We start from the raw sequence: 14,926 nt of genomic DNA, 5'->3' as shown, positions 1-14,926 counted from the left end.
GGACAATACTGCCTGGCATGTAGTAAGTGCCCAATAAATGTACTGATTCGTAACATGAAATGCACAGAGAGCTTGCATGTACAAAGCACTGCACTAATCACTTTGCAACCTTAGCTCATTCAATCATCTCAACAGTCCTACGAGGTAGGTAGGTACCATTATTATCCCCTTTTTAAAGATGAGAAAACTAAGGCGCAAGGAGGTTAAGGTTATACAACCAGTAAGTGGCAGTGCTGGGCTCTACACTGGCTCTTGAGTCCCTGACTTATTTTTGTCTTTTGGGGGGGAGCCCAGGCGGAACTCAAATTGGGGTGAGTGTAGGGGAAAGTGGTGGCTGTGTAGCAAAGAAATCTACATACTCATGTGCCAGTTGCACAGGGAGCCTTCCTTTCATCTTTTTCATGTGTGTGTGAGCATTCAGCTGGATCATTCTGAAAACTACATTTCTTGTGATCTTCTTCTTAGAGGCATATACCCATGAGCATAATTATTCCCTCTCATCATGTGTTTCTGCTGCTGATTTGCAGGAGAGAGCCATGAGGCCATGTCGTAACACCCCTATCTGTCCCAGGAACGCATGGGATGAATCAAAACATTCTTCTTTTTAACAAATGAAGCAGTAAGCAGCAGGAGTTGAGTTATGAAGGACAATGTTCAGAGAATGTTTAGACACATGATTAAATGGCAATTTGGGGAGGAGTGCTAGAAGAGGGAGATCACTGACATCTAAAGGGATGTGTGTGTGGATGTTGTGATGTTGCTTGTAAGCGAATGTCTGAGAGGGAAGCTTACCTCTGGCTCCTGCTGTTTGCAGTCCCGCTTTCTCAATTTATATTCCTGCCAACTCTTTTAGTTCTTCCTAGTTACTGCCTTGGTACTAGACCATCTCCTCTTTTTTTTTTTTTCCATAAATTAAGGTTGAGGAAGAATGCAACAAAATTACAAGGAACATTTTATCAGAAGGTCTGGACCCAGTTGGGTCTGTGCAACCAGATCCAGTTTAAGACCTCACTGTGGAACTCGTCCATTTTAGACAAAGAAATCAAGGCCTGCAATAAGTGGCTCAGCATTTTGATTAATGATCTGAAGAGTCACAACAGTGGATCAGGTAAACAGGTCTTCCCCCAATACTTAAATCAGGCTAATTCTCATTATCGTCCAAAATAAGATGTCCAAAATAATATTGCCCAAAATAATAATAATGAAGTGCTCTGTACAGATCTGGACCCTCAATAAATCATGCTGCTAATGATAATGACAGTGACAGTTACCAAATACCTGACACCCTTTTTTCCCAGCCTAAAATTCAGAAGAAATGCTGCTTTGCTCACAGACTGCGGTATTCATACATGCCTCAGCCCAAACACTGTAGTTTGCATTTCAAAGGAGATTAGAGACAGGTCTCAAAAAAATTTTCAAACCAATCCACTTTGATTTCTTATCTGAGCTTCCAAGAACTGACTCTCTTGCGATGCTGTAGACAGACAGCTGTGTAACTCACATCCAGACTTGCCCCCCTTCCCCACCCCATGGCCACCATGTGCCCCCCTGTAGCTGTCACCCAGGGCCCATGCTCAGAAGGACCTCTCACTTGGTTCAATGTTCTGCTGTCACCATTTTGCAATTCTTAGTAACTTCTGAAAAAGTAGCCTTTCAAATTATGTAGCTGGTCCTGCCTGGAATATACTGAATGTCTGATATGTACAAACAATTTTATAAATTTGGATTTTTAAAAATTTGGATAGAGTACTACATTCAACAATGTATAATAACCTAGAATGAAAAAGAATATGAAGAAGAATATAAATTTATGTATAACTGAATCACTACGCTGTACACCAGAAACTAACACAACATTGTAAATCAACTATACTTCAATAAATAAAAATAAATAAATAAATAAAATTTAAAATTTGGATACAGTACTTTGTAGTTCTGAAAAAATCTACTATAAACGGTTTAATCGCCTCTTGGTGAGAAGAGTCTTCTGAAATCTAACTAGGATCAGAAGTGAAATGGAACTTCTGAGGAGATGAATTACAGAAATCTGTATGAAAGTAGATTTGAAGACGGTGCGGACTGTTATGGAGCATATGGGACCGCAGTGAGCACACCCTGTAGCACTTATCATTCCCTCTGGTCTCTGTTTAAGGAGTTTGCCCAAACTGAGCCCAACATCACTGGCAAGCAGAAAGATGCGGTTCAGTATCCTCAGGTCCTCAGAAAGGTCACGAGCCCAGGGAAACCAAGAGGGGCCGTTTTTCTCCCCTTCTTGGCTTGGAAGGCAGTGCGATGGCATGAAGCCCAGTCAACCTTAATTCAGATGAATGTTGTTTCATATTTATTTTTAAATCCATAATTCTGATTTTTAACTAAAATATGCTTATAGTTGGGCCATATTCAGGAATATAGGATAACCTAAATTAGTCTTAAAAAGCTTGATGTTTTTCCTTTCCTCAAATAGAGGTCCTTCTGGGATTAGCTTTAATGAACAGAGGAGACTGATGCATAATTAACACATGACTTATTTAACACAGGCAGGAGAGCAGCCTCCTTAAGCACTGGGGGAAATCTATGTGTATGAAAACTCCCTGAGCTATGTTTACGGTCTTCGTGTGTTCAATAAAACCCTTTTTTAGTGGATTCATCAAAAGTCTGTTTTTATCCAGCCCATGTCTGTGTTTCTACCTATGGTGAAGTTGAGAATTCCAAAATAAAAAGAGCTTTTCTCTGGAGTAAATAAAGATTCCATTGGCAACACGGCACAATCCCCAGCCTGCTGCCTGCTTTTGCCTTCGGTAGTTCAAGATGGCTCCTTTAAGACACGACCTACTTTTTAACCGTTATTTGTTTTCGGTCTCACAAGTGAAAACACAAAAGCCTTGATTCTTTGATGCACATCAAGTTATAAAAGAAATTGAAGATGCTCTGGCTCCCTCAGCCACCCCACCTCTCTGCCACTCCTCTCCCAGGACTCCGTCTCAGTGACTGGCAGGGACCCAGGAGTCCCTCTGGACACTTTGTTCCTTACCACCCTCTGCTCATATTCAATCTATTCCCAAGTCCCATCAACTATACTGATGGACAGCGCTGTAGTCCGTCTACCTCCCTCCAGCTCTGCCAGCTCTCTCCTGCTCTGCGCTGCGATAGCCTCTTACTCAGACTTCCTGCTGCTGTCTTGCCTCCCGACCCCTTCTCCACACACCTGCCCAGCAATCCCCTGAGAACATAAAGCTGATCGCATCACTTGCCATCTTAAAACTCTTCCATGCCTCCTCTCTGCTCTTAAGAAAAAGACGGGGGCAGGGGAGATATAGGGAGGGTATAGCTCAAGTGGTAGACTGCATACTCTGCATGCACAGGGTCCTGGGCTCAATTCCCAGTACCTTCTCTAAAAATAAATAAGTAAACAAACCTAATTACCGCTCCCCCTCAAAAAAAACCCCTAAGACATAAATGAATTAATTAAAATAAAATACAAAACAACAACAAAACCTTAGATGGTACAACTGGAAATCCACTTTGCAAAAAAAAAAAAAAAAAAAAAGACCAAAAATATGAAAATGGCTTTTGAGGTCCTGCGGGTCTACCTCTGCCTCGTCCCCCCTTTTCCTCTCACCGAGGTCCAGCTACCCAGGCTCGCTTTGCCTCCTCTGCACCTGTGAGGTGCTGTCCCCCCACAACACCTTCCCCTTTGCTGTCCTTTGGAGGATACGCTTCCCCACAATGTCTCCCCTCGTTATGGCTCAGATCTTGACAGAAAACATATATTCTTTCTTTGGGGAAATCTCTCTCTGATCCTGAGATCACATCGGGCGCTCACCTATATTTGTTCTGAGCCTTCCTGGCCCTTTCAGGAATTTACAATCAGACGTTTGTGTGTTAGTTTGATTAATCTGGGTCTCCCCTCCAGACGGCCAGCTCGGCGTGGGTCTGTTCTCCACCGAAGCTCAGGCTTCAGCCCGTGCCTTTCACACACCGGAGGTTGGAGGCTGGAGGCGGGAGGTGCCCAGTCCCCATGTCCCCCACCTACTCACCGCGCTCATGAGTGAGTCCAGGACGCTGACGGCAAACGCTGTCCCGCATGCAAAGGGCTGCGTGAGGTACAGTTCTGTGTCAGGGTCATCGTCATCGTCTTGGTCCAGAAACTGAACGTTAGTATCATTCACTAGAAAAAGCGCAAAGTAAGAATTAGCTCAAAAGACCACACGCGGGCAGCCAAGTCAGAGACAGAACAGGCTACTGGTTTAGAAACACTGAAGTCACTGAAAAGGAAAGGAAAGCATGGGAGAAGCTTTCGATGGATCTCGGGGAGGGGGTCGGTGGGCTCAACGGACTGCTCCGATGTGCTTGTTTGAGGTCCCCAGGCCTGGAGAGCTGTGACGTCAAGCAGACGTGCTCCACGGCAGGCTGGTGGAGAGCCGGAGGGCAGTGCTGGTCAATTCTTTGGTAGAGTTTTAGGATCATGACAAAAAAATACCCTGGAGCGCTTTTTGGTAGCCAAGTCCTTTGAGAGATGGACATATTTCAAGGATGAGGAGCCATGAGTAGCCATGCTGGGATGGTAAGTTTAGCCACAAGGAAAAGAAAGCAATTGATTGAGAGTGAAGAGCAACAGACTGGGAGCAGCAAAGGCCAGTAGCAAGGCATCCACCCTCAGGCACAACCCACTGCCTCCCCGGGGGTTGGGTCTGGGGAGCGCCTGGTGTCTGGCGGGGCCTGAATCCAGACCCACACCCAACAAGTCCAGTTCAACACAAAGGCGACCCCAGGTGGGATATATCCCTGCCTGTTTTCGGCTGCTTGCTGACAAAGACTTGCTCTGCATTCTGAGTTGCGTGGGGACGCCCACCTTCTCCCTTTCCCCTTCTAAACAGCTCAATCTTTTGTGGGCTTCAGCTCAAGCAGATGCAGCATTTGATGCTGTATTTCATTTCCATCTGTGGATTCCTCAAGGACTCCTCTGTACGCACGTGCAGACTGATTGGCTGTGTCACTGAGATGTCTTTAACTTATTAAAAATTAAATGACAAATTAATTTCCATTCCCATCTCGGCTTCAGAAATGATCAGTTTTGCAGCACAAGTAATAGGGAGGAAAGTGTGTGGTGGGGGAGGAGATGAGTGCTCGTGATTTCTGGAATAATTATTGTGCTTTTAGGAAAAGAATAGATGAGGTTTCCTTTTTCTGATTCCTTTCTAAAGGTATCAGCAGCTAATTCTCCTTCCTAGAGTTATTGTTTTAATTTTTTTTTTCCGAAAGGAACTTTCGGGATAACTTTTCTTTTTCTTTCTTTTTTTTTTAACCTTTTGTTTGTTTATCCTATGAGGCAGAATAAATGATAATGGGATAACAGGCTAGGCCTGGAATTATTTTTAAGTGACACCATCTTGTTTCCCTAGAGAAAGATCCTAACGGGAAAATCTTTGCTCTGTTCTTCCAAAGTTTATCACTTCTGGGTTCCCGTTGTCTTAATAGCACTTGAACTACAGGCGAGTGAAAATGCAAAATCCAGGATCTGACAACTGGGCATCGGATGCAAGCTTTGTCACCAACTCCCCTGGGCAAAGCATTTTATCATTTGACACCTTAGTTTCTCTCTCTGTAAAATGGGGGAAATATTAGCAGCTCTCCTGAGATGGTCAGGAGGCTCGTAGGAGATTACGCTTGGTGAGCCTGGCCCAACACCTTGATGAATGGCAGCTGCTCTCGTGACCTCATTTCCTGTCCATCGACTACATTATGAAAATTCCCAGCTCTCCTCTACCCCTCTCAGAAACACGGAGGTAAGACCTTGCTCAGGATGCTACCAAGGTCACATGGTAACATTTCCTCTCCTCCCTCCATTTACCTAGAAGCATGATGTGCACCCTGGTTTGGTCTTCTTGCTTTGTGAATTAGAAAATGTGAACTTGGGACAAGATGCAGAGAGATATGGTTTTAATTACTTGTAGGAGCTGAAGAGATGTGTGCACCTCCACCCCAAAAGGAACAGTATCAGTTACCTCTTCAAGACGATGGGGAAAAGTTAGTACTGGACTTGAGAGGTGACTAGATTTTTCAGCCAGGGGTCAGTGAGTATCCTGGGTGTTGTCTGGTGTTACCCAGTCTCAGAGGGAGAGCAGCCAGGGTTACCCAAAGCCTCTTTCACACAATAGTAATTACGTGGGTGCTAAGGGATGACTCAAATAATGACCCCAAAATGTCTGCGATCAAATACAACTGGGAAACCAGTTGAACACCTTCAAACAGATCTCCTTGCTGTGGAACTTCCAGGAGCCTCTGACCTGCTAACGTCCACTGGGACACTCCAAGTGGATGAAGACTGGAACATACTACACAGTTTAAAAGACTTGTTTGGCACCTGCTGTGTTTTCAAAAAGGCATTTTACTGGCCTGGTGTAATGCAGAACACATCTCAGAACACGTTGGTAAATAGTAAATATTTGTGGGGATGAGGGGAGGGGAGGTGGTCAGGAGATGATGGTATGAGTGCTTATGGTGGTATGGCCAGGAGGAAAATTGGGCTTAAGGCAGAAGGCGAGGATGATGTGAATGCACGGAAGGTTCTCTGAGCTCATAAAACAAATCTGGTGAGAGACGAAGGCTTCAGGAGATTCAGTGACGCTAATGGAATGTCTGAATTGTTGCCTCAGATCGGAGGCACCAAGCCTTTTCTTTTCTGCTAATCGCAAATCAAGATATCCTGGTTAGCTGACAGCACAGGAATTCCAAGTAGACTAAGAAATTCCTGGCAGTGATGATTTCGAAATGTTGCTCGAGTTTTCTGAGATACAGATATTCAGATGAGTTTTCCAGCCAGAGGTCTGGGCTGTACAAGCTCCCTCGGTCTCTCACAACCCTAAGGTTCGGAGAAGGGCAATCCAGAAACCTAGGCTTTTATCCAACTTCTCTAAACATGAAAAAGACACCTCTCCTACTGTTGGAAACGGAAAACAGCATGATGCTCCTTGACCTGAATGAATTCATCCTGATAAATAGCGAAGTCTACAATCATGCAGCGCTGAATGGTGGACGATTTATTTCTTCGTTTCCAGACACCTGGCAAGCGAGATGACTGTGTTAAAAGCCTGCTCTTTGATTTTGAAATATATTTGGGGGCCAAGAAAATGGCACATTCATTTCATTTGTGAGTCGTTGGGAGGCAGGTGCTCCCAACCTCTCTACCCACCCTCCACCCAGTAGCACTTGCTGCCTCTATTTAGAAGATCAATCCCCAGGGCTGAGACCTGCTGATGATGGGGGCCTTTCAGGGAGTTATTAACCAAGTCCTGGGGAATCGTGGAAGAGTCTGACAAAGGCCGTCAGGACTGGAGCCCTTCATCTTCCAGATGAGTCCACCCTGAACCTCCCAGAGAGGGCTCTGGGCTGGCGGGGTGGGGGTCAGAGTGCAGGGCTGCGCCTTGGTGGCTGCTAACCTCATCCTTTGCATCCTTCTTAAGACCTGGCTTTAAGAAAGTGTCCCCTAGGAGCTGGGTGCTTTTATGGCTTCAGAACCAGAGCTTCTGAGAAAGGGCTTAGTAGGAAAAAAAAAAGGCAAATAAAGTAAGAATAAAGGAAAATAAACAGCTGGAGGGAAGGCAGTGTCTCGGGTTTCTTATCTTAAAATTTTTATATTTCTCCTTTGACTTCCTCTGAGAGCTGTGAAGACATGTCAGTCAAACTGACAGTGTGTTGGAAGAGAAGTATAAGGGAGAAGGCGGGAGGGGGAGCAGGGGGGACGCATGGTTAAAAAAAAAAAAGGCCCAAGCCAAAGAAAATGAATTAGAGCAAAGATGCTTTGGAAACAACTGCCAGGTCAGATGGGTGTGATCAAAGGTTCACTGATGCTGTGTGGGGAAAAAAAATCATTAAGAAAGGCCAGAACAAGACAGTCGATTCCAACCAGAGCCACAAATAAAACACATTCAAAGCAGTGCCATGGGGTAGCCTTTCTCTTACAGCCGGTGGGGGAAAAGAAAAACAAGCTGATGATCGTTGGAAACACCAACCACAAAACAATAGGAGATACTGATGTGAAAGAAAACAGTGCTTCTTACCCAGTTCAGTTATCATTAGAATGTGCGTCCCACTGTTTTTTTCCTGATTGACTGATACCAAAGGCAACTTGCCAGGTTTAGCTAATTGGATACAGCATTTAAGGGTTGGGGAAAGGGAGTGGAGGAAAGTACAGAAAAAGAAAAGAGTGAGGGAGTAACAGAGGAAACATTCTCAAGTAAAGGGACCCAGGACCACAGGTAGTCAGTATTTGTCTTCTGGGGGAGAGACCATGTAGCAGTTTGGCAAACTCACAAATAGCAGCAGGGAGTGCCACGAACAGGTTAAAAGTTGGATCCCCATGGCCAATGATCATGGCCCTCCAAACCCCATCATTTTTTGGACCAGAGTGGCAGTCACTGAAAATGGCCTTTAGCTGAAAAGTTCAACTAGGATAGATTAAATGCAGAATGATCACACAGTAGCCCAGCGTTTCTACGAGGTTCTCAAAATGGGGTTGGCTTAGACCTGAGGCTTGTGCCTCAGGGGAGGGAACTTCCACAGATGCTTCCAATGAGAATCACTGGAAAAAATTCCTTGGACTATACCTTTCCTCCCTACCTCCCCCGTCCCTAATTAATGCCCCAATCTCAAATCCATCATCCCACGTTCCTTTGAAAGTAGTGACCAGCATGAGGGAAACTGTCTATTCATCTCAGAGGGAAGATAGATCAGTTTTCCCTTTGGTCATCTGTCATATTTCTACCCATACCTCTCTCCACTCTTCCCCCAGACAAACCCCCCAAACAAGCCTCCCACACTGAGATAGCTAAGAGATATGTCAACCTCATCATATCCAGGTTGGTTAGAAGAGAGGACAGAAAATCTACCCAAAGCTGATATGCATGCCTACCTAGTTCAGTGATGATGGGGATGTTGACTCCAGTCGTGATGGATGGCTGGCGTAACATCCCGTGCACTGGGCTGTTATCTGGAGAGGATCTGTCCATTCCTGGAGGCGTGAACCCTAGTGGGAAGGAAGGAAAGAGAAGAAGGAGAAAAATCAGAAACATGGAAAATTTGGAAATAATGAGAGTACAGTGTACCGACACACACAAAAAAGTAACGTACGCATTATTTACAAGTCAAAAATGAGTACTCCCAGGATAAACTTGGATGAGTTGTTTTCAGAAGGACAAAGTAGGAGACCACGATAGATCAGTCTAACCCACTTGGATCGTTCCCTAAAAGCCAGTCTCTACACCAATCATCGATCTTGCTCACAGATTTTTGTTCCTCTCTCTGTCCAGGCAGACATGAGGACTGTCACCTCTCTGCCTCCTGGAAGTTAGATATGACGTGTGACAAAGCAAACGCACTGGCCCGGGAGAGTAAACAGAATGATGTGTATCAGCACTACAAGTGTTTGACTCGCCACTTCTCCTCCCAGGCTGTGGCAACAGTGGGAACACAGGTTACCATGGAGATGAAGGCTGGGCAGCAGCCCTGGACAGAAGCCCAGACACACAAAGCATTCTGAGTGAAGAATCCATCTCTGTTGCTTTAAGCCACTGGAATTTGTTTTGTTGTTGCTTGTGTTATTCTTGTTACCACAGCGAAACCTAACCTATCCTGACCGTGGTCTTAAACCAGCAGATTACTTATTTTTGGCCAATGAGTGACTTAACCCTGGGTCTTTTGACACAGTTCTAGCCAAGGGGAAGTGGGAGGACATCTCTCTGGGGGATTTAGGCAGAGTTCCCTTGCTCTTAATAAGAGTCACGTAGGAAGAGATTCCCTTTTCATCCACTGGACATTGCTTTTGGAACTGTAGCAACCACCTTTAACCAGGATGGGCACCAGTCAAGGACAAAGCCAACTTAATGACCTGGCTGAAGTGAATGATAAAAAAACTGAATGACTGGAAGACCTCTCCTTAGGTCCTGAATTAACCAGCCCTAGAACCAAAACCAAGTGATCTCAGGATTTCTTACTACATGAGATTTTACACATTAATAAATGAGATTATAATATAAAATATAATAATGAGGTTTTATATGTATATTATATACATAATGAGACATATAATGTATGTTTATGTATATGTATGTTGTATTGTTTATTAAACACGTATGTGTATATACATATACACACAGTATATATATACAACCACATATTTATATATATATATATATTTTTCCCTTTTATTTAAGCCAAACTGAGGAGTCTTTTTACTTGTAACTGAAACCAACCTGACCACGGCATATGCACCTGATTTTTGTGGACCCTTGAACTTCCCAGTGCACCTGACACAGACTGCATGAGGTAGATGTGAGCACAGTCAACTGGAGAGTAGCCTGCCTGGTTTCTGACTTTTGCAGTTTGTGCTTCGTTGGGTCTCGGACCCAGATCTCAAGTACATATTAGGGTGAGCTTGGCCCAAGCACATCTTCAAGTTTAGGGAGGGTGGGAAGTCATCCTAGCTAGGCCAAATGGCCACCTCTTTAAGGATGTGCAGAGAGACATATAAACACAAGGCATTTATTTCCCTCACACATTCATCTGGTGAACATTCATTTTCCCCAGTGAAGCACATGGCAAGGGGCACCACCGTGCCCCTTTCCCCCACCAGAGGACAGGCAGACAGAAGTTCACGTTCACCAGCTTTCTTTTCTTTGCCCTTGGTGGATGGCTACCGGGGCTTATCAATGGATTAGGGAAGCAGAGATTCAAAGTCACTCGCTAAGTTTCCAAGAACAAAATTCCAAAGATGCTGTGACCAGATTCCTGACTCACTCCAGTAATGTGACAAGATTGGGTTGATTCTGGCATTGAGGTGCCTGCGGCTCTTCATCTACCAGGGGTGAAATGACAGGTGCTCGATAATTGCCTATTGTTTTGGAGATGCGCCATGTGTGAAATGCCAGAAAAATATAAAAGAGTTTTCCTATTTTCTGCTCTCCTGTGTGTAAATTCCATACCACTGACTGCCATACTTTCAGAAAGAAAAAAAAAGTTTTATTTACCATTCATTCCCTAATTGTGCTTAATTTTATTCTCTAGATGGATATACTGTGCCCAGGGTAAGTCATTTTGAATGACAGTGTAGTGTCCATCTTTGTACACTTTGGAACATGTGTTTTTCAGCCAATCACGTAACCCAGAGGATGCATTTGAAATGCTAGTTGTTTTCTTCCCTTAGAGGAGTGAAGGGGAGAACTAAACTGTTTTCATCAGAAGTTTCATTCAAAAGCATGAAAAACTGCAAGTGACAGCTGTGCAGATTCAGTGGATGTGACGTTTTTGAATTTCTTCAACTTGACAAGTAAACACCTTAAATCGGTAATGCTATATGCATAATACATGGCCTGTATTTTGACATCCATCATCAAATGCTGACTTGAGAAAATACGGGTTTGTACGTCAAGGAATAGCACCCATAAAACAGGGAGAAATGCAGGTCACACGGTATTAGGAAAACTGTATTTCATTACAGAACCTGCAACAAGCCAAAGCATCCTTTTATTTTATCTTATTTAAAGATTCCATTTTCAGCTGTGAAAAGACTCAATTCCTTTGCATGAAACCTTCATTTAGAAATGACATGCTTGCCTCATAGGCCTCTTTCATTTTGCTTTCATATTCCATTTTCCCCTTCAGTCGCCAAGCCTGGTTCCATTAGCATCTGCAACTGACAAACTATGGTGGCTGTCCAAAGACATCTCTCCATTAAAGGTCCTTCTCTCTCCTATACATGACCCCAAGAACAGGGTGCTTTTGTTGGAAAGAAGACTTCAGCAATGATAATGTCACTTTTTATTTTGCTACTTTCATAGCGACACATTTTCAAAAGCAAAAGGCAAAGACAAAAGAAATAGGTTTTATCTTTTTTCTTCCCTCTTCCTATAGTGTTGTGTTAAAGATGAACAGAATTTATTAGCATTGTTGCTTTCTTAGAAATCCATATATGGGAAAAATTGTGGTTTGAAATGGCAGGGCTGACCCAGATTCCCAAAGTGACCTTGGAAAGCAAAGAAAATCAGGTACCTTCCTTCCGAAGGGATGAGGCAACCCGGCCTTTGAAGCCATTTAATGGCATCTACCCCATTCATCACAGCGGCTGTTGATAAACGGGCAGGTCTAAATGGGGTCCAGGTCTCTGACTGTCTTGCTCCTTAGTCCATTTTAGTTTGCTGCACTGGGTACATCTCTGGTTGAACTCTAAGTCCCCCTACATAAAGCAGGGCTCCCATTCTGCGTGTGAAAGCACTGGGACGTGGATTATACTCCAGGGACCCTAACCTACAACTGAAGGACAGCCTTTCCTTAGTTAAACTAACACTCTGGAAATTAACTTTAGAAAAAACCACTTGTTTTGCCAGAAGAGATGAACGAAGAATGTTGGCATCAGTGAGAAGGAATGAGAAGTTCTCAATCAAGAAAAGATTCAAGTTTAATTAACTCCAGCCCAAGCTCTTACCAAGACAGCCTCGTGATTCTTTCAATGTGTTCCCTTTCCTCTCTGTTGAGCATGGACATGGGAGGCAGGTTTGGGGCTGAAAATAACTTTCAAGACTAACTGATCTCCTTAAGTTGAAGGGCCCTCCCCATTCCAGTCCTCAGGGGCAAATGTGATGGGCTTCCGTTACCTGCTCTATTCCTCTGGCATCGGGTACAGATGGGCCCAACACTGCCCCCTGCCAAGCATGCCCACTCCCTATGCTCTGGGAGAACTTGAGGCCAGAGACTGGGTTTTCTATTTCTTTCAACATCCCAGACTATTTACGGAATTCCTGGCCCACAGAGAAGAAATGGAGTGGAACAGTTAAGAGCATGGGCTTGGAAGTCAGATGTCTTAGCTGCAGATTCTGGCTCAACTGCTTACTAACCACCAAACCATGAGCATAATACAGACCCTCTCCAAACCTCTGTTTCTTCATCTCTAAACTGAAAGTACCTCCTACACAGGGCAGTGGTGAGAATAAAATAAAATAGTATATTCAAAACATGTATTACAGCACCTGGCATGAAGTAAATACTTTGAAATGTTGACTACCGACGTTAATATTTTACTAAGTACACAATAAATATTTGTGGCTAGGAACAGCACCCATTGCTACCCCTTCTATACCGATAAAGAACAAAGGTAGCTTCGGGTAGGTTTTTTAAAAAAAATTTTCACACAGAGAAAATCCTGGAAAATTAATGGGAAGGCAGTAACAGTGTGGATATATTTTGGTAAAAAATAATTAGATCAACCCCAGTGATAAAAACACAGCCCAAAATATTTAAGGAAGGAATATTTGGGATACGGGGCAGCTAGGATTTTCTTTAGGTGTGATGAAAAACTGGCATCCAGTCTTCTTGAAAGAAAAGTTCTTAATTCCTTCTAGCATCTGTAGAATCTCTGTGGAGTCTTCTGTTTTCTAGACCTAATTTCCCAAGTCCTTTAATTATTCAAGGACATAAAATTTCCTTTTTTGTTTTTCAGGCTTTTGAAATTTTTTTTTAACTATTCTCTACATTCTTTTTCAGCATTTGTTTTCTCAACCATATGCACCACTGTTGGGTTCAGCTGAACAAAATCTGTGGTATCTGAGGTTCTTTTCATGATTTTGGTTATTCACTGGCTGGCAGCACTTGGCCTGTGCCAGGGAAGTTGTTGGAAGGTTACCTTTAGTTAAATTCAACAAGGGCATTTTAGTTCAGATGGCTTCAAATGAAAGAATTTAACACAAAAACACCTGACCTATTCCTAAGAGGGTCAAGGAGAAGAGATTCGGGAATAACAAGATCACCAAGGCATTCATTTCTTTTTTCTACTAATTGTTTTGGGGACCTGCTGCATGCACGCATATAGACACAGCATCCAAGGAGCATCTGTGGTTACAAGCTAAGAGATGCTGTGACTCAGATAAGATCTACCAGTGGGAATGGTGAAAAGAGTGCTGCAGGGTATTATAATTGTAACTACATTCGAAAATGAGAAAGACGCAATGCCATGGTCCTTGCGGAACTCAAAGCAAAGGTAAGAATGTTCTAGATCTAGATTCATTAATTGAGAATGAAGAAGGTAGGCTTAAAGAGAACTTTAAGCAAAAAACAGTAATATCCAACATCTACTGAGTGCTCAGTATACACTAAAATCTGCTCATGTTGTAACTTTCATTTGTTCAACCACCCTGTGGGGATACTGCTAGTACATAGATGAGGAAATTGAAGCACAGCAGCGTTAAGCAACTTCCCCCGGACATACTAGGAATGAGCAGGCCTCAGCTCTGAACCCAGGTAAACTGGCTCCAGAGTCTCCTCTAAGTCACCATGCCATATTTTTTCTTACTATGTGCCAAAGCTGTGCTTAGGGTTTTTTCATGGGCCACCTCATTTATCCCTCTTAACAACCCTACAAGTGTAGGAACTGCTAATATTACCACTTTGTAGATGAGGAAAATAAGACTCAGAGCAGTCAAAGAATTTCCTCCAGCATTCCCAGTTGGAAAGTGGCAGGTCGTGGGGCTACAGCCAGACAGTCTGACTTCACAGACCAGGGATGACCGTGCTCCACGCTGCCCTCCCTCTGTGTGCGACGCTCTCTTTCTCATGTGCTGACCTTGGCAGGCAAGTCTGAGGCCTGAGCCAGCCTTACTCTTTCATTGTTTTCACTTTTAAACAATAGCAGACAACAGCTGGGACCCATTGTAGTTACGCTTAACTTGCTTTGGTATGGTAGCATGCACAACTCAGTACATACAATAAATGCTTTATTACAGTACTTTTCCATGGGGGAAAACACGAAGTACTTTCTAAATCTTCCCTAGTTAAATCCCCAAGCCTTTCCAGGGAGAGAGGGAGATGGAAATTCTTATAAATCACCTCCCCTAGAAGAGTTGGAGAAATGAAGGTAAGTGCCTCCCCCTCCCCCATAGAT

General features: G+C 43.7%; 1 protein-coding gene across 8 annotated transcripts in view; it reads right to left on the bottom strand.

Moving 5' to 3' along the window:
- KCNMA1 (potassium calcium-activated channel subfamily M alpha 1) overlaps nt 1-14,926 on the bottom strand; it is a 708,582-nt gene that overhangs the window by 27,662 nt on the left and 665,994 nt on the right. For 7 of the 8 annotated variants that reach the window (XM_072971241.1, XM_072971239.1, XM_072971249.1 and 4 more), the window contains 2 exons: nt 8,912-9,025; nt 4,038-4,168 (listed from right to left, as the gene is read on the bottom strand). In XM_072971241.1, the coding sequence (XP_072827342.1) occupies nt 4,038-4,168; nt 8,912-9,025 (245 nt within the window). Of the gene's footprint in view, nt 1-4,037; nt 4,169-8,060; nt 8,142-8,911; nt 9,026-14,926 lie in introns of all 8 variants that reach the window. The other variant, XM_072971250.1, reaches the window with a different exon arrangement.

The sequence above is a fragment of the Vicugna pacos genome, chromosome 11, assembly GCF_048564905.1.
Source record: "Vicugna pacos chromosome 11, VicPac4, whole genome shotgun sequence".
Lineage (NCBI taxonomy): Eukaryota > Metazoa > Chordata > Mammalia > Artiodactyla > Camelidae > Vicugna > Vicugna pacos.
This window is presented reverse-complemented; position numbering and strand designations above follow the sequence as displayed.